Source organism: Phyllobates terribilis, unplaced genomic scaffold (assembly GCF_046119375.1).
Source record: "Phyllobates terribilis strain yellow unplaced genomic scaffold, ASM4611937v1 Scaffold_2__4_contigs__length_985480577, whole genome shotgun sequence".
Lineage (NCBI taxonomy): Eukaryota > Metazoa > Chordata > Amphibia > Anura > Dendrobatidae > Phyllobates > Phyllobates terribilis.
The window spans coordinates 424,606,088-424,625,901 of NW_027362762.1; the positions used below are offsets into that span (position 1 = coordinate 424,606,088).

At 43.5% G+C, this 19,814-nt stretch overlaps 1 protein-coding gene across 1 annotated transcript in view; it reads left to right on the forward strand.

Moving 5' to 3' along the window:
• Nucleotides 1–19,814, forward strand: part of MYBBP1A (MYB binding protein 1a) — a 75,945-nt gene that overhangs the window by 43,133 nt on the left and 12,998 nt on the right. The window contains exons 18-24 of the mRNA XM_073665185.1: nucleotides 25–189; nucleotides 6,757–6,914; nucleotides 8,969–9,103; nucleotides 9,243–9,339; nucleotides 11,388–11,519; nucleotides 11,862–11,930; nucleotides 13,482–13,595. Coding sequence (XP_073521286.1) covers nucleotides 25–189; nucleotides 6,757–6,914; nucleotides 8,969–9,103; nucleotides 9,243–9,339; nucleotides 11,388–11,519; nucleotides 11,862–11,930; nucleotides 13,482–13,595 — 870 coding nt within the window. The remainder of the gene's footprint in view (nucleotides 1–24; nucleotides 190–6,756; nucleotides 6,915–8,968; nucleotides 9,104–9,242; nucleotides 9,340–11,387; nucleotides 11,520–11,861; nucleotides 11,931–13,481; nucleotides 13,596–19,814) is intronic.

The following is a 19,814-nucleotide window of genomic DNA, read 5'->3' on the forward strand; positions in this document are numbered from 1 at the left end:
CTAGATTTGTTCTTTTCTTGCCAGGATGCAGAAGACAGTGATGATGATGTGGACGATGAGACCATGATGGCCCTGGATAACAATCTGGCAGCGTTATTTGCAGAACAGCAAAAGCGTATTCAGGCAAAGAAAAACGAGAAAGCCAAAATTCGTGAAGAGAAGATCTTGCGTAAGGACTTTAAGATTAAGGTAAGTTAAAAAAATATATATATTATTTTTCCAGTAAGGCAGTTTACCTACCTTATAATGAAATTACTTTTAAAGGAGTCACCATTGTTATAGTAACATTTACATGCTTTCAACAGGTTAATGCATAGTGAGGTACCTGAAGGAATCCTCTGATTCCGCCTTTATTTCTTGTCTGTGTTATTAGAGGGCACCGATGGTAACCTTGCCACTGAGAGGTAGAAACTAGGCAAAAACATTGTTAGTGCCCCCTACGTAACTCCATATTCATAGCCTTGACAGGAAGAGTTAGACTCTGTCTCCCTGTTTATAATCCATTTGAGGAGGGCGAAGAGTGAGTCTTCACCCCCCTGCTGCATGTCAGGTCTTCAAAATGAAAAGGAGGCACAAAGACACATAAAACATATATACAAATCCTTTGTCATATTAAAGCAAAAAGGGTAATTCTATTTAGATTAGATAGAGGCTTTATATGCTGCAATGGATATGAAGTCTGCACACCCCTGTTAAAAGGTAAGGTTTTGTCGTGTGTGGGGAAAAAAAAAAAAAAGTCGTACCAAGAATAATAATTTCCTTCATGATGTAAATATATAAGGCATTTTCCCCATACAGCAGGCTGATGTCTGGATTTCTCCTACCAGAGCATAGCAATATGGGATCACATCAACCAATCCTCTAAATTGAGGCACTTTAGTCGATAACCTGGTTTAACCAGGCAGTGACACCTTTTGCGTGAAGGGCTTGGACTTTTCCCTTCCGGCAGAGGACGTCTCCTTCAAAAAGGCTAAACGCACAATAAGAAGTTTCTGCAACCATTCAGAGTTCGACAGATGGAAGTTTCCAGAATCCTAAGTATATGGACATTCTTTACTTTGTTCAGCCGATCTTCTCACCAAGTGGGCTTCTTCAACTAAAGTGGACCCTCCTGTTTTTTGTTTATCCAAGGCCGCCATCTTGCCCATGGCAGACTTAAAGATATGAATGACAGAAGCATCAAGTTCTTGGCGAAGTACACCTTTGAGGCAGCCTTCTCAGTCTTGCCTCTGACCTTTTTGGCCAGTTGGATCCTTAAAAGGATATTCCCATCTCCAAAATCCTATCCCAATATGAAGTAGGTGTAGTAGTAATAATCGCAAATACCTCCAATTAGAAATGTAGTGCAGTTCCTCTGATTTGCTATGTTGATTAGCCCTTGTGCAGGGCATTGCAGTAGCTTGAGTATCTATGGTTACAGCCACTCGTACATATACTGACAGTTAGCTGTTACCATGGATATCCAAGCTACTGTAATGCCCTGCACATGGGGTAAGCGACATAGCCAATCAGAAGAACTATACTACATTTCTAATTGGAAGTATTTGCTATTATTATTATTATTATTATTATTATTATTATTATTATTATTATTATTATTATTATTACACCTACTAATTATTTGAATAGGATCTTGGAGATGGGAATACCCCTTTTTAAGCTAGTTTCAGAACTAGCAACTTCACTAAGGCATCCTTTCCAGTGCTCTGTGGATCTGTATTACCCGGACACAGCAATTATAGTTTTGACGAAGCTGCTGTGTTCCAGCAGCATCCAAGAACTTCCAACTGGCGCCAGTAACAGCTGATCAGCGGGGTGCCAAGTGTCACATTCTCACAAATCACATTTTGATGGCCTATCTGAAATTGATGGCCTTGGTGAAGAAATCCACTTTGTTGTTCTTCTTTTAAACACCATTTGTAATATAAAGTAAAAACATGGCTGTAACGGCACTGTAATACTGATTATATTGATACCTTTGGTAAAGAAATCCGCTTTGTGGTTCTTCTGTAATCACCATTTTAAGTTTTCTGCTAATTAGATTTCGGTGCATGGGGGCCGGACTGTACCCCGGGTCTTCTCCTCTGTCTGATTCCCTGGCCCCACAATCTGTCTCCAGTCTTTATATTACAAAATCGTCCTGATAGGTTCTATTTAAGCTTCATGCAACATTTTGACCATCCACAGAGTCCTTTCTCTCAAAGTTTGGAGCATCGATTCAGTCTCTAAGAAATTCCTGGCAGACTTGCTTTTTGTTGGTTCTCATCTAATCGGAGCCAGGCTAAGTTAAATCCTGTGTGAAGCTACCAGAGACTAAAGCACCTTGCTTCTCCAATCAAGATCTAAATGCTTCAACCAAGTCCACATAATGCATCAGTTTCAGTAATTTTGCTAATTTTCCTCAAAACGTCAAGGGAAGACAGCTGCATCTCAGAAGAGATGGCCATTTTTTAGGCCAATGCTGTCCTTATGGCAAACCAGCCAGGCTCGATGCAAGTCCAGGACCAACAAGTAATCTTCTGTATGATGCGATTCCCCCACCCGGGAACCCCTTTCGTTTGAGCAGTTGTGTTCTAGACTTTTGGTTCTCCGCAGGCTTGGATGCCTTCGTCAGATAGGTCGCTTCATTTGGATAGAAGATAGTTTTCCTGCTTTTCCTCAATATTTTTGTATTTTTTTTCATTACTTTTAAGACCACATTCCCCTATTCTCCTTCACTAACCTGTTCATAGTTACAAAGAATAATGAGTCTGTTAAGACGCTTTAGGTCCAGGATGGGCCTGACAGACGTCTCCAGCACTTCAGTATGAAATCACTTCCATCTGTGGAACAAGGTAAGTTCCTTTCCTCGTGGACATCTAGGATGTCTTATCTCCATATCCCCCAACAGAGATTTTTTTTTTTTTTTTTGCTTTGCTGTTTACAATGCTCATTTTCAGTTTGTCCCTATTTTCTTTGGCCTAGCCACTGCTTCTGGGGTATTAATGAAGTTCATAGTCCACCAGTATGCTAAGGGGGTTGTGGTCATCCCCTATCTTGACAAGGTCTTCATTAAGGCTTTATCTTGGTCTGAGGGCTGGGATATCTGCCGATAACCATGGACACTCTATCTCTCTTCGGATGTTTCGTCTCTTCCTAAGGATGTGAATCGACACCACTGCAGGCAAAGTTTTCCCTCACAGAGGACAAGAAGATCTCTCCAGACTGATATTTGCACTTTGAGGTGCATTTGCCCAGTCCTCCTCCAGTCTTGAATGAGAATCTAAGGCAAGAATGAAGCCATCCATTTTTCTCAGTTCAACACTGGGAACTTTTAGTTGGCTCTTCTCTTTTCCTTATGAGACTATTCTCTCTTTCATGATTGCCCTGTCCTCCTGGCTTAATCAGCCTGACAGTCTTTCTTCTGGTTATTTTGTTGCCTCTAATCCTGCAAGGCATTTCCTACTTTCCCATACATTGGCAAGTAGAGGCATCTGCCTCATTGTTTAAGGCGTATGGACGGACGTATGTATGTACGTATGTATGCATCCATCCATTTGGCTGTCGCTTCTCTTTTGGCTAGACAAGCTGTTGGGTCTTCCAACAAGCATTCAGACCAACAACGCCACTGCCATGGCATACATAAACTATCAGCATCATGCCGCTAACTAATCATGATTGTATTCTACCCAGGAAAGAATTTGGAAGAATGCCAAGTTCCAGCGATTTCAGCAGTCCACTTACCTGTAATTGGCAGTCAGTTAGGCCCCTGACTACCTCAGTCACAAGCACGCAAGAGAGTGATCTCTTCACCCCAACATCTTCCATCAGATTTCTCAACAAAGGGACAACCGCAGCTGCCAACATAATGGTGTCCAGCATGTCTCACAAGGTTCCTCGGTTCGTGTCCAAGCCCTGCAATCGCTTCCGGTATTCCCGAGGTTTCCATGATTGCGCTTCACTTTTTATTATATTTTCCCCCCTCATCTTATTTATCCTCTTCACAGGGATAAAGGCAGAAGTGATTCTGGTTATCTTGGTGGCTCTGGATTAGCCTTCAAGATCCTAATATGCAGAGATTGTCAGTCTTGATGCCGACACCCCCTGGTGCATCCCAGATCAGTCTGATATTCTTTCCCAGGGTCTGCTCTTCCACCTAAAATTCAGGGTTGATTAATTTAACAGCATGGCTATTGAGGTCGTTATCATAATGGCCTCCTGTGTCTCCCATCAGATCGTCCAGAGCATGATTAATGCTTGGAGGCCCTCTTCGTCTTGCATATACCATTGTACCTGGAAAGACATTTTACAATGGTGTGAATCTTACAATATCGCTCCCATGTCCTTTTTTCCTAAAGGTGGGCTTGGCTCTGTTTGCTGAACGGCCAAGTTTCTGCCTCGTTCATTTTTTTCCAAAACAATATGGCCTCAAAGTCTCAAGTTAAGACCTTCCTCCAGGGTGTTCCACACAGGCTTCCTCTTTGCCCAGTCGTAGACTGAAAGCTTCTCAACCCTTAGATCAAGGTTCATTCCCTCCAGATGGAATCTGAGAATGGTAATTTATTTGATGTATGAAAGGAAGTTGCTATGATCCATAGACATCAAGCACGTTTACCTGCGCACACCCACAAATTGTTCTTTCTCTCTGCAGTTTGATAAAGCCACTATTTGTGGTTGTCCTGTTAAGTGTCAATGGCCCAAAGGACTTTACAAAGATCATATACTCTGTGATTGCAGTTCTTTACTCTGCATGTAATAAGCTTTTCTTAATTGGATGGTAGCACGATCAATGGTCTATCTTGGTCAGCCAATTTAGAAAGTCTTTGGATCAATCTGGATATTTTATCCCACTTTTTTGGGATATTTGACTTCCCTCTACCTCTCGTGGTTTGTAACCCTTCTGGCCATATGACATTTCTCAGGTCAAGAACCTTCTATGAATGTTTCCTCTAACAGAATGTCTAGTGTTTTAAGATACATAATCTTGTGTGAATTCGGTTTTGAATGTGGGTTTTTGGGACTTGGGATCTCATTTATGAAGGCACTTCAATGTGCCTAGTTCCACACTTGTAGCCTTCAGTGAGCTATGTTAGTTGGAATATAAGCAGGGACTTCCTGTATAGCACCAGTCTCTGTCCCCTATCAATCTGACACTCTACAATGGTAGCTACTCTCCCTCTTCCCCAAACTGACCCTGGGTCGTTCCCTCGTACCACTCCTGCCCCTGATAATAGACATCAGTCCTAATTCCTGTTTTCTCTGGTCTCCTAATGCTTCTGTACTGTAGTGATTGAGCTCTGTGTTTGCAATAGGGGTATAGCTTGCTTGTGTCTGCTTGGTAGTGGTTGTAGCCTATACTGAAGGCCATAGCCTGTCCTCAGTGGTCCTAAGAAAAGGATTTTACGGTAAGAAACAAAAATCCAACTATTTTTGCTGACACAGCCACTATAAGCAGGTTTCTCACTTTAGAAGTCCGCTGATATCCATTAAAGTTACGCCTATCGATTTTAAGCAGATCTGGCTGCAACAGCTGATTGTATGGGATCTTGCAATAAAGGCCAAATGTATGCTAAATGTTTATTTCTTAATCAAATATTACAGGGCCATTGATATTGCCCATTCATGTGTTCCATTAAAGAGGACCTTTCACCAAATCTTTCATGTTAACATAATATAATAGTGGCTATAGAGCGGAATAAACCTTTTTTATTTCTTTTATTTGTTTTAAATTCACCTCTTCATTGCGGAGATATTAGCTATAAAATATTTGGGACCTAATAAGGGAATCTTGGTGACTTATGACATATGATGTAAAAATATGTCATGTCCCTGACTTTGATGCGGGCTCTGGCGCTGAGCCCGCATCTTTCCCCACAGGACAATTGATAATCAGCTGTTATGTGCCTTTAACAGCCATGGGTGGATCAGAGCTCCACTCACAGCTGTTAACCAGTTAAATCCTGCTGTCAATCTCTGACAGCAGAATTTAACACACGCCAGCTGAAAGCGCATCACAAATCCCATCCATCAGTGCTCCAGTCACGTGATCGGTGGACGCCGATGGGTTGTCATGACAGCCGGGGGTCTGCAGAAGACCCCCGTGCCTGTCATTTTGATACTCCCGTGAATGCCGGTGTTCATAGGAGATCGTGATTTCTGCTAATATGTAGCAGTGCTGAAGCACTTGGAACATTTTCCCCATTTTCCAGTACACTATATGGTAACATTGGAAAGGACAACTTTGTCCTGCAAAAAACAAGCCCTCATATGGCTACATTGATGGAATTATGAAAAAGTTATATCTCTTAGAAGAAAGGGAGGAAAACAAAAAACAAAAACAAAAGTTAACTCATTAGGTGCCAAATATTTGCTTGCCAATCTCTCTGCAACAGAGAAGCAAAATAAATGTTTTGTTCCACTCTAGCCACTATTACATCATGTACTCCCATGGATGTCCAGTAGATGGCAGCAAGATACAGATTTGAGGCTGACCTGACAAAAGTACTGTTTTTTTTTTTTTATTTTATATAAGTGCTCAGATAGGATTTCAATATGATTTTATTCACCTGTAATTTCACTTATTTTAGGTGAATGAAATAAGGTGTTCCTTAATTTAGTCCTGGACTCTTAGTGATCAACTCTGGGTTTCTCTATTCTAGAAGCCTCTAATATGTGGCTGTAAGATCTCTTGTCCCATGGTGTGAACTACATATATGGGCTAATTTAGTCCATGGTTATATTACATAATTATTACATTGTGTTTTATCTTATATACAGGTTCTGGACTTGATTGAAGTCTTTGTGACCAAGCAGCCTGATAGTCCGATGGTATTCAGTGTCATTGAGCCTATGGTTTCTGTAATAGAGCAGAGTATGAGCTCTGAGTCCAGCCAGCAGGAGCAAGATTTCCTCCGTAAAACTGCTGACATTTTCATGTAAGTATATGCTTGTTTAAAAACTGCAGTGGCAATCGATATTCTGTAGAAATCTAACTTTATAGTTAGCGTGCACTATTGGCCCAAAGAATAGCATTAGGATATCTCTCCAAAGGCAAAAAACTGTTAATATCTATCAGAAACCAGACTTTCCAATATTTTATCATTAAATCCTTAAAGCGCTCCAGTAGGTTTTTGTTTTTGTTTCTCAGCGCTGGACTGGTGCTGTTAATCGAATTTCCCCGTCCCCGGTCTCATACTTACCAGTTGTCATCTTTTTCTGTTATCGGTGCCGCTCCGGTCGGTCTTCTACAGGTTGTGACCTGTCGGATCGCTCCGGTGTTTGCTGGGCGAGCCGCAGGTCACACTACTCAATGTAAATCTATGAGCGGTAGATCGATTCTCTCTTAGACTTGCATTGAGACATTGTGACTGTTACCTCTGACTTTAGATCAGTCAGAAGTTGCTGTCACAAGATGACGGATCAGGACAGGAGCTGCGCGGGGAAGAGCTTCTAGGGTCAGGGAACTCTTGCATTCTGATGAAAATATATCTATCGATCTATCTCAAAATGCTGGTATGGTCCTTCTTAAAATGTTATTGTCCCTGGTTAGATGCGTGACATTGGCTCCAGAGTAATGCAGAGTCTTTCCAATTACTGATAAGTATGAGCGACAATGTTTTCTGCTGTTCTAGAGAGAGAATCTCTGGATCTTCAATTCAAAAGACCTGCTCGGTCATGTCACTATTATAGGGCCCCATTCACATCACGTTTGTGCCTCACATTTATCATGTACACCAGGAAAGTTCTTGGCATCCGAGCTACACATGTCTTTAGAATTACCTTAACCCTAAGGAGATCAGAAGAAATGAGTCCGTAGACCACACTACTGTTTACACACAATAAGGTAGGGGGGAAAAAAAGTATTGATAACTGGATGCTATTATAGTTTAACCTAATGGAGACTACTGTCTGGCTTTTAATGACGTACCAGTGAAATGGATACCATAATTGCCCACGTTTGATTTTCCTGATGTGGACCTTGTACACTTGAATATAAGAGGACACCTTCTCTACTTCTTCTAAGCTGCAAATGGCTGCCTCCTTCCTTGCCTGTGGGACATTGATGGGGTCTGAATGAAATATTACAGATAATACCGGTTTAATTCCTGGCAATAACTTGACTCATGTATTCCTATGAGGATGTAGAGATCAGGTCAGGAAACACGCAGGTTGTCATTTCTTTCCTTTTTATTCCATTACTTTACAAGGATGGTAATATCATCTTCCTAGATTGCACGTCTTCACTACGTTGGTAATTAAGTTGCTATAAGGTCATTAGTGCTAACGAAGTTAACGAACCATTCCGTGAAGGGCATTTCTGTAGGGCAGGGCTTTCCTTATTAGAGTAGAACGTGGCAGACTTGGCTACCATCTGTTAGTGCCATGTATGTATATCTTACTGAATTATCTCATTATAGCCCATTTGCCTGTATATAAATACGGTGTAATATTTAAAATATTTTCATGTAAGACATTTTCTTCAGTGGAACGACTGCCGTGCCTCTATATTCTATAGATCACAGCTAATCCTTTCTATGCCTGCCACAGTGCATTCACAAATGATGCCATTAGCATAAAGTAATGGCTATCTGCGGGTTCAGGCAATTGTGTTTTGTATTAACTTGTGTTCAGCTAGCTATGGACTGGATAAGGATTGGGATTCTCGTCTGTGCATACTGATGCACTGTGGAGGAAAATGAGGCGTTGATCTGGGGTAAAGCACATGCTCGGGAAGCTCTGGGTGGGTGTGCATTGCCCTGTTTTCTGTAGATTTACTGTGTTTTAAATATTTTTGCAGTAAAAATAATTGTCTCTCCAACAGAAGCCCCTAACAAAACTAATTGGAAGTCTGCAGGTGTCAGGGCAATGCTGGGGGTTGTAGTTTTGCAACTGTTGGAGTACCGCAAGTTACTCTGTTTCCCTGTACTGCACAACCTAAGATGGGTTCTAGTACAATGTGATGATTTTCCTGTCTCTTCTACTTGTACAGGAACGGTTTGTGCAAGAACAAGCGGTACTGTAAAGATGTATCCGAGCTCAAGGATGACTTGCATGATATGATGGAGCGACTGCTGCAGAGAGCCAGCAAACAAAGCGACTCTTCCGTAGCCTTGTATTGTTTCAGGTAAGAGGAGAACACAATTTGCCGCCGTCAAAGGAGATTGATAGTGATGGAACGGAGTGCTCTACCTATTGGATATGATGGAAAGACGGAGTGCAGCACATTACATTCAGTTTTAATGGATCGTTTGCTTCCTTAATAGCGCATCGCTGTACCTATTCAAGGTACTGAAAGGGGCTAGTACCGAGCAACCAGAGGTGGTAAAGAAGAAGGGCAAGAAGACCGAGCCATCTCCTCAGGTACTAGTGTCCTCACGCAAAAACTGTAATCCATGTCGAGCGTCACTGTGCCAGTTTATTTCTTTTTTAAACTCATTTTATTGAAGATTATACAATATAATAAGGTTACATCATAGAACAAACAGTATTTATCATTGTTCATTAATGCTGTCTAACAAAGTTAACCCTGCCCTTAACGTACCATGGGTCTTAACCAAAACCATAAGACACCCATGTCAAGCACCAAGCCCTTTATTCATGAGAGGAAACTTCTCATCGCCTGGAGACTAAAGTGAGTCAAATGGGAATTAAACCAAGGCTTCTATACCTTCTCAAACTTTTGAGGACAATGTCTATTTTTATATACCACCCTCTCATAGGAAGCTGCAGTATTTACCATATTGACCCAGTGTGAAATTTGAGGGGGCTTCTATCCATCCGTCTCATGGTGATGACCTTCTAAGCCAAAAGCAATATTTCCCTGAGAAGAGTACGAGGGTAATGAGGCCAGTTCCCCCCCATCAAGGATTCCCAATAAACACACCTTAGGGCAGAGTAGTATATGGGATTGTATGGTCTTGATGAGGATAGCTATGACCTCCTTCCAAAAGTCTGCAATAGGAAGGCAATACCACATCTGGTGTAGAAAATCTGCCACCTTTTCCCCACACCTGTGGTGGATCTACCCATTTTATATAACCTGCTATGAGTCAGGTAGTATTGATGGACTATATACACTTGGACTACCTTGTTATTAATTGCCAGTGAAACATATTGTGGGGACCTCAAGGCCTCGCTCCTATCCTCCTCTGATAGGGAGGGTATCACTGTCCTCCATTTGGTCTCAACCAACAATGGCGATGAGGAGCATCTCCTGCTTAGTAACTGAGTGTATAAGGAGATCAATCCCTTTTGGTCCCTGGCTTTTTAGAATACCAATCAGGGGGTATGAGGATATGAGAGAATTTCCAATGTCTGGGAACTGGGTATTTAGGGCATGCCTTAGTTGCTCATACCTAAAGAAAGTGTGTCTGGGTACTTGATGGAGCTGTCGATATTGATCAAAGGAAACACAAGCACCCTATATACCTGTGCCATTGTCTTGACCCCTAAGTTCAACCAAAACTGAGCATCTTGGGAATGTTCTGTGCCAGTTTATTAAAGGAAGAGTAAACCTAAAGTCCGCAGCCTGTAATATTTGCGTAAATGTTCACTGGGATGTGAGAAAATGCAAAAGGAGCTCTAAACTTAGAAACAAGTGAGCAAACTTAGCAAGAAATGTAATTTATTTTTTTTACGTGGCAGCAGTTTTTACATGATCTTAAACCAGTCAGTCCTGCAGGAATCCTTAAGAGTAGGAGTAAATCTCCTGATGATCACTTCCATTTTTGACTGGTGGAAAATTGAAGCCAAACCCTTTTAATGAGGAGGGAATGACATGCTAATATTTAGTTTTACCACATACAGGGAGCAATAGGGGGAGGCTCCTGCTGCAGGCAGGATAGTGAGAAGGAGAATGGTGACCTGGCTCATGAGTGATAGAAATTTTCTCTGTTTTAATTTGAGAGAAAATGGAATCAAATGAAATATAGAGATTGAGAGGAATTGCTGGGATAGTTTTTGTTTGTGCCTTTTCTATATTTTTTATTTCCCATAAGCAGACTTTTCAGGTTTGGAAGAGCAGCTAAACCATCTGAATGATTAAAGACTAGATTGTATGCAACTCCACAGCAGTTTTGGGTAACATTGCCTCTAGGTGTAGTGTCCCTTTAATTTCACTGTACTTTTTTTTTTTTTTGTGTGTGTGAAGGCTGCATCTTTTATTTTTTTTTTTTTTTGAGGATGGTATTTCTTTAGGCCTTTGCTAATGCCTTATTAATGAATGTCTGGAATAGGGGAGTAATTCCGAGGCTCATCAATTAGATTGCAGTATTCTAGTCTGCATTAATAGGAAGGATATTTATTCACCATAAAAGCTCGGCCTTATCAGCCTAATGAAATGTGACTGAAGCACTCTCCTGGCATTGCCTCGCATGCTCTAATATTCTCATTGCTGTTCTCTTCCCCAGGCTGTCTGTCTGGGCTACTTGGATCTTGAAAGAGTCACTTCCCTTTATAAAGAAGCTTTGCAGGGGTTCATGACCAAGAGAAATAGCCCTCTGACCTCCGCAATGTTTGTAGATCTCTTCAGTCGGTTTCCCGTGAGTATTTGCAGATTTTGGGTTGAATTGCAGTTTATTAAGATTTTTTTTTTGTTAGTCTTATACATTGCATGTACTGTATTATAATGATCAAGGTCATGATCATTCATGTAGTCTTTATGATAGGTTGTGCTGCATTTTTTATTATGCTCGTCTTGCCATGACAAGCTGTCTTGGCCATTCTGCCCGGTCCTCCAGAGATGGCACCTCTCATGGTCATCAGCTCTCTTCCCTGGTGTATAGAGGGTGGTGCTGACGCCTATTTTTAGTTGTTTGCTATTAATACTGTAAAACTTTTTTTCTTCATGATACTGTTAAGAATTCTCTTGTCTTTCCTGTTAGTTTATTTGCAAGCCACTCTTGGGCATCATAATGAAGTCCGTTAAAGATGGCGCCCGGCAGCATCAGCAGGTAAGCATATTTTTGGAGAAAAATTTTGCTTTTAAATTTACAATATGCACTGGCGCATGGGACACTTTAGTGGCCTAACTAAGTCTACTGCACAGATTTTTACAATGGGACTGCAAAATAAAGATTTACGACCCTGTTTTATAGTGAAATACGAAAGGAATTATGTAAAAATCCCAGTTTAATTTATGATTAATGTAACTCTTATAGTTATTACTCTGCTGAGATTTTAGTGTTTGAAGTTACAGGAGCAAAGCTGGCAGCTGCTGCGCTGTGACCCATGATAACAATTCCTGTTTTGATTGCTGTCAAGATCAGTGTTGTCTTAGGGATGTTATGTAAATGACTAATTGCATCAATATCTGCATGTTGGCCTTAAATTAAACATTGGCATTAATGTGTATACTGCATTTATGCACTTCAAAGCAAATGGTAATTTGGATACGCACATAAGCCTAACTAATAGAAATATGAGGTATCGAAGCGTAATATTGGCAGGTCTTATAACTTAGTTGCTGATAAGTAGTATGCTGTTGGTAGATTCATACAGCGCCTCTTTCTCCTGATCTGACATGCGGTGCGGAGAGAGGCTGCTGCATGTAACAGATATTGTGCAGGTTTACTATATGAAAAGGCATGTCCAGACTGAAATGAAAAGTTTGCAGTCACTGTCATGACTCCCATGTATTTCCCATATGGGTGGTTTGTCATGTGATCACACATGTATGTGATTTACATAATTGTGGTTACATGTCTACTAGACTTGCCTGGGTTGTTTTTAGAGAAGCGCAGAAGTCTAGTTGGCACGTGACTGCAAATATGCAAATTGCATGCACTTCACCCACCGTATACTGCCCACTCACAGGAAACACTGGGGAATCGTGACAGTGTGCGCATTGCACAGTCACCTTTTGGCACTCGCATAGTGACTGCAGACTTTTCTTTTCAGCCCATAAAACTTCTTTGATAGGAAATGTGCACAATAACTACTAGATGTCAGACAGTTTCCTAAGCAGCTGTCCTATTCAGCTTACAGTGGCAACTCTCCATCGGATTAGGTAAGAGATGCACAGCATACCCCCTTTACATAGGAATTGTAATGACTTTTAATATTGTTCAATTGGTGTATGCAATTAAGCTAACAATGTGCCCGCAGACCAGTTAGTCTGCGCATTTATCAATTCTATACAGCAGCTATATTTTATAGTGCTCTTTCACCTTGGCTAGACTTCTGTCCATTTTGGATATATAGCTGGATAGATCGATCTTGCACAAGCTGGCAGTGCTGTTTGCGGTAGGTGTAATTTGTAGACCCAGGTGGAAGTTATTCTTGAGAATTTGTATAAGCTGCAGCCGCACTACGTTCCTTTCAATAGAATTTACATAGATGGCTTCCTGTGTTCTGCAGCGGTGTCCTTGCTGATCTGCCACAGTGTTCTCTGCATGGAAATAGGACAATCGTGTGTTCTCATTCAATGCCAAATAATAAATCCCTGCTTTTTCATTTTGCTTGGGGTAAATGTCCGACATTAAACCGATACCTTTTAATCATAGGCACAAGCATGCGGCCTTCTTCTAAAAGCTCTGCAGAACCCCAGTCTAAAGCAGACCCTATCACCTTCAGAGAGGCAAGATCTCATCAAAGAGGGGCTGATCCAGGTTACAGAGGTAAGTTATTTTTAAATACGAGGCTGTCATTTCTGTATTCTGTAACAGTGTCTATGTTCACTTTGTAAATGTGCACGTGTATGGGCTGAGACTTGTCAGTCACTGTCAGTGGGCAGGGACAAGCTGCCGGGGACCTGTCTATACGACTAGTGCACAGCGCGGCTTGGTCCCTGGCAGCTATTAAAGGTATCTCTTTCACCGTAGCGTTTCAGTCAATCATACATGATCGTACAGCCCAGGGCTGATAAATGCTGCCTGCGATTTTGGCAGCATGTATCACCTGTTAGGTTCCCTTTAACCCCTCAGGCACTAGGGTGGACAATTTAAAAATCCAATAGGATTCACAATTCGCTTTTGAATCTATTTAGAACATGATCAGGTATCTGTTCTAATATAGTCAGACATAATTTCATGGAATTATTTTTAGGAGCCTACTGAATATAAGGGCGGAACCTCTCCCCCGCATCAGTTGGTTTCCTGTCCTTGAGGGAACCTGTATCTCAAGAATCAGGTGTGGAAAAGAACAGAAGACTACTTAGCCCAGCCCAGCCTGGTTGCCTGGAAGAACGGCTCCTTGCTTATAGCGCCAGTGTCGGGTCCTGCAGACTTTCCATGTGTCTGCCGGTTGTCTCGTCGTCCCAGGTCTGTGCATGCGCGGGGCACGGTGGGAGTGACGCACCCTGATAACGAGCAGGTCTGTGATTTCTGATCCAGAAGTGGTTGCTTCATTTCCGGAGGAGGCATCCACGTGGGAGAAGATGCTGTTAAAAATGGGGTCTGACCGCCATAAAGCGAATTTCCTCCAGCTCTCCTTTCCACTGTGATGCTACAGTTGTTGCTGACCTCCATAACCAGAGTAGGCACAGTAATGGCAGTCGCACAAGTGACAGAAGAAGCAACCGTAAGGCCAGCCAGAGAAGCAGAGTGGATCAATTGTGTGATTTGATCCAGCCTCTGAATCCGGTTTAAAGAAGTTGTCCACTACTTTTAAACTGATGCCCTATCCACAGGATAGGGCATCAATATATGATCGGCTGGGGTCCCGCACGCGGCACCCCCGCCGATCAGCTGTTATCGGTGCCGGCGGCAGTGCTCACCTGCGGGGCTCTGCCGTCAAGTGGTAATAGCCGCCGCGGTGTACTGCACATCCGCCTCCTATTCAATTGAATGGGAGGCGCATGCGGGATCCCGGCCGACCATACATTGATGCTCTATCAATGTAAATGTAGTGGACAACCCCTTTAATTATTAGTAAAGACCTAAGAAATGTAGTGCAATGCGTAAAAATAAAGAATGTGCACTTTGCAGGGATACGTTACCCAGCTCATTGCAGACGAAACTCTGCTCAAAATGTATCCAGAATTTCAGAATTTCACCATGAACTTAAAATCCGTTATGAAGTCGGAAGTTAAAGATTCTTTTAAGATCATAAATAAAGCGATGGAAAGAGGAAAAAGAAAATCAGAATGTTATCATCTGATTTGGATGAACCAGTAAAGTCAGAAGGTGACTGTAAATCTGATTCTTTTTCTTCTTCATCCTCTGATGGCGTTACAGGGGGGTAGACCATGCTTCCCTATAGAAGACAGATTGGTCAAGGCTGCAAGGGCTACCATGGGCATCATAGATGCTAAAACCCCCAAATCAATACTGGATATTCTGTTTGGAGGGTTAGAGCAGAAGAGGCGTACATTTCCAGTAAATAAGAAAATTCAAGGTCTCATTAAAGGATGGAAACACAAGGTTCGCAACCCTCGTCTTCAAAGAGATGGTACCCCTTTGAAGAGGAGTACATTACTATATTGGAATAGGCAAAAGATGCCCTATTTAAAACATAACTAGTGTTGAGCGATACCTTCAGATATCGGGAAATATCGGATCGGATTGGATCGGACCGATACCCAAAAAGTATCGGATATCGCCGATTCCGATACCGGAAACCAATGCAAGTCAATGGGACATAAATATCGGAATTAAAATAAACCCTTTCTTTCCTTGTAGGTTAATTCTACATGAAGGAAAACAACTAAGAATAATGTAGAATGTATTGGGGGAGGTGGGGGAGACAATAAAGGCATAGAGGTTTAGCCCAGTCAAATGGAATAGCAGGAATTACTATTTTTTTAAGATGTTCTGAGTTACGGAAATATTAACTATGTTAAGTATTTTTATATTTTGTCAGATATTTGTTTCACTACTTCCATGCTCTTCACCTTCTTTTTTACTTCTCCCACACTTTCTCCTTCATCATCCTCAGCATCTTTTTCATCCACTTCTTCTTCACCTTCTTCTTCTTCACCTTCTTCGTATTATTCTTTTTTTTACATTCTTCATATTCTACTTCTTCATCTTCTTCATATTCTTCTTCTTCATCATATTCTTATTTGTGACAGGCATTCCTGTAGTTATCTATAAAAGGTTGGACATTACACCTTTCGTTCTGCCCGTCACAAAAGATTCACAACAGGATTTGTCCGCGTTCAGTTTGGCCTGCAGCAGCAGGTCTTTTCCAGGGGCACCACGAGGAGGAACGGACTCACCCCCATACACTGCTTAGTCATATTCTGCTTATAATTTAGATATTATCTTTTGCTCTGAATTTTAATCTTATGCTTAATGTTCTTCCGCTTTTTGTTCTGCAGCTTCTTGTATTTCTGCTTCTTGGTTTTCTGTCTCTTGTTCTTCTGTATCTTGGTACTTGTCTTCTCTTCTTTGTCCTCTTGGTCAACTTCTTCAGGGTCATCTTCTTGGTCTTCTTCAGGGTGGTCTTCAGGGTCCTCGTCTTCAGGGTCCTCGTCTTCAGGGTCCTCGTCTTCAGGGTCCTCGTCTTCAGGGTCCTCGTCTTCAGGGTCCTCGTCTTCCGGGTCCTCGTCTTCCGGGTCCTCGTCTTCCGGGTCCTCGTCTTCCGGGTCCTCGTCTTCCGGGTCCTCGTCTTCCGGGTCCTCGTCTTCCGGGTCCTCGTCTTCCGGGTCCTCGTCTTCCGGGTCCTCGTCAGGGAGATCCAGAGTGATTACCAAGAACCATTTCAAAAAGCTTGAACTTGGAAATGTAGCAGAAAGTACAAGAAGGCTGAGGAACTACCGAGGACCAGCTGACGGTACTGGAACCCGGATTGGTAGCAGAAGGTACAAGAGCCAATGGAACTACCGAGGACCAGCTGATGTTACTGGAACTCGGTTACTAAGCAGGAGGTACCTGTGCTAGAAAGCACTACCAAGGACCAGCAGACGTTGGTGGAACTTGGATACCGAGAAGGAGGCACCTAATCCAAAGGCACTGCCGAGAACCAGCTGACGGTACTGGAACCCGGATGGGTAGCAGAAGGTACAAGAGCCAATGGAACTGCCGAGAACCAGCTGGCGGTGCTGGAGCCCAGGGTAAATACTAAAAACAGAGGAGCCAGAGGTGTATTTGGAGGAGGTTTTAAATCCGTAGTACAGTGGATGTGGACAAAGCAGGAGAATTTGCCGGACACACAGCTGGGGATCAGCTGACGTTACTGAACCCCAATAACACTGGAGCAAGCGTTGACTGTGCAGACGGCACTTCTGAGCAGCAACTAGCGGTATTGGAGCCCAGGGTAAATAATAAAAACGGAGGAGCCAGAGGTGTATTTGGAGGAGGTGTTAAATCCGTAGTACAGTGGATGTGGACAAAGCAGGAGAATTTGCCGGACACACAGCTGGGGATCAGCTGACGTTACTGAACCCCAATAACACCGCAGCAAGTGTTGACTGTGCAGATGGCACTTCTGAGCGCCAACTGGCGGTGCTGGAGCCCAGGGATAAGAATGAAAACAGAGGAGCCAGAGGTGTAATTGGAGCAACTTTAAAATGTGTAGTACAGTGGATGTGGACAAAGCAGGAGAAATTGCCGTCCGCACAGCAGGGGAACAGCTGACGTTACCGAACCCCAATAACACGGCAGCAAGTGTTGACTGTGCAGACAGCACTTCCGAGCGCCAACTGGCGGTGCTGGAGCCCAGGGATAAGAATAAAAACAGAGAGGAGCCAGAGGTGTAATTGGAGCAAGTTTTAAATAAGTAGCACAGTGAATATGGACAGAGCAGGAGAAATTGCCGTGAACACAGCAGGGGAACAGCTGACGTTACTGAACCCCAATAACACCGCAGCAAGTGTTGACTGTGCAGACGGCACTTCCGAGCGCCAACTGGCGGTGTTGGAGCTCAGGGATTACAGTTCAGGTGGTAGAACATGAACACAACAGGAGACCTGGATACTGTTGCCAACCAATTATTTATTCTGGAAGAGGACTGGCAAATTCATGAGAGATCCAGGCCTTGTTCATTTTGAGAAAAGTAAGCCGGTCAACGTTATCGGAGGATAGTCGCATGCGACGGTCTGTTAGTACACCACCTGCGGCACTAAAGACGCGTTCCGATAATACACTAGCAGCAGGGCAAGCTAGCACCTCCAATGCATACTGACTAAGCTCTGGCCATGTATCCAGCTTACAGACCCAAAACTTGAAGGGAGAAGAGCCGTCTGGGAGTACACTAAGAGGGCAAGACATGTAGTCTGTTACCATCTGACGGAAACTTTGCCTCCTGCTGACTGGAGCCGTCTGTGATGGTGTAGACATTTGTGGCGGCGGGGACACAAAACTTTGCCACATTTCGGCCATAGTGGTCTTGCCTTGTGCTGAGGCGCTGCTTCTGCTCCCTCTTTGTGCAGAGCTTCCTCCACTGCCTCGACGCACTGAGCTGCTTTGTAAAGCACTAGCAGCACTGCTCTCGGTTGGAATGGAGAACATGATGGAATGCACCAGTGCGTCTTGGTACTCCCGCATTTTACGCTCCCGATTCAACGGTGTTATGAGGTTTTGTAAGTTGTCCCGGTAGCGAGGATCTAGGAGGGTGGACACCCAATAATCAGCCGTGTTGAGAATGTGGGCGATGCGGCGGTCGTTTCTCAGGCACTTCAGCATGAAATCAACCATGTGCTGCAGACTGCCAACTGGCCAAGAAACGCTGTCCCCTGCTTGAGGCGTGATCTCTGCCTGCTCTGCATCACCCCACCCTCGCTCTAGATACTGACTACTAGAGCATTGTGTACCTCCCTCCTCTGGACAGATGTCTTCCTCATCCATTGACTCCTCCTCATCCTCCTCACAAAGTGTCCCCTGCCTAGGCCTTTGTGAGGAACCACGTTGCGCAGACTGTAGAGAAGCAGATGGCATTTGTGACTCCTCATCCTCCACCTCTTCCAAAACCTCGTCCCTTAGTGCTTGCAGTGTTTTTTCAAGCAGGCAGATAAGGGGGATAGTCATGCTGACTAGTGCATCATCTGCACTCGCCATCCGCGTGGAATAATCGAAGGCATGCAAAACGTGGCAAATGTCCTTCATAAAGGCCCACTCAGTGGTGGTGAAGTGTGAACGGCGCGCACTGCGACTTGTTTGCGCCTGCTGCAGCTGGTACTCCATTACTGCTGCCTGCTGCTCACACAACCTCTCCAACATATGTAACGTTGAATTCCACCTGGTGGGTAGGTCACATATGATGCGATGTTCCGGAAGACGTAATCGGCGCTGCAGAGCTGCAATGCGTGATCTTGCGTTGCTGGAACGCCGCAAGTGAGCGCACTCTATGCGGACCTTGTGAAGCAGTGCATCAAGATCCGGATAGTCCCTCAAAAAACTCTGCACGACCAAGTTGAGCACATGTGCCAGACATGGGATGTGAGTGAGGTTGCCTAGGCCCAGAGCTGCCACCAGATTTCGGCCATTGTCACACACTACCATGCCTGGCTGGAGATTCGCTGGCACAAACCACACGTCGCTCTGCTGCTTGATGGCATTCCAGAGCTCCTGCGCTGTGTGGCTTCGATTCCCCAAAGAAATTAATTTTAATACGGCCTGTTGACGTTTGGCCACGGCTGTGCTCATATCGGTCATCATAACAGGTAACCGTTCACGGGTCGATGTGGAGGTAGACCGTGACGGCTCCTGCAGCGCTGATTCAGAGGAACTGGAGTATGAGGAGGAGTCAATGTGTACAGACTGGATTCCTGCAATCCTTGGAGTTGGCAGAACACGTACAGTGCCACTCTCAAGATCTGTACCCGGCTCCACAACATTTACCCAATGGGCAGTGAGGGAAAGGTATCGTCCCTGTCCATGCTTACTGGTCCACGCATCAGTGGTCAGGTGGACCTTGCTAATGACGGCGTTTTGTAGCGCATGTTTAATTTTTCCCTC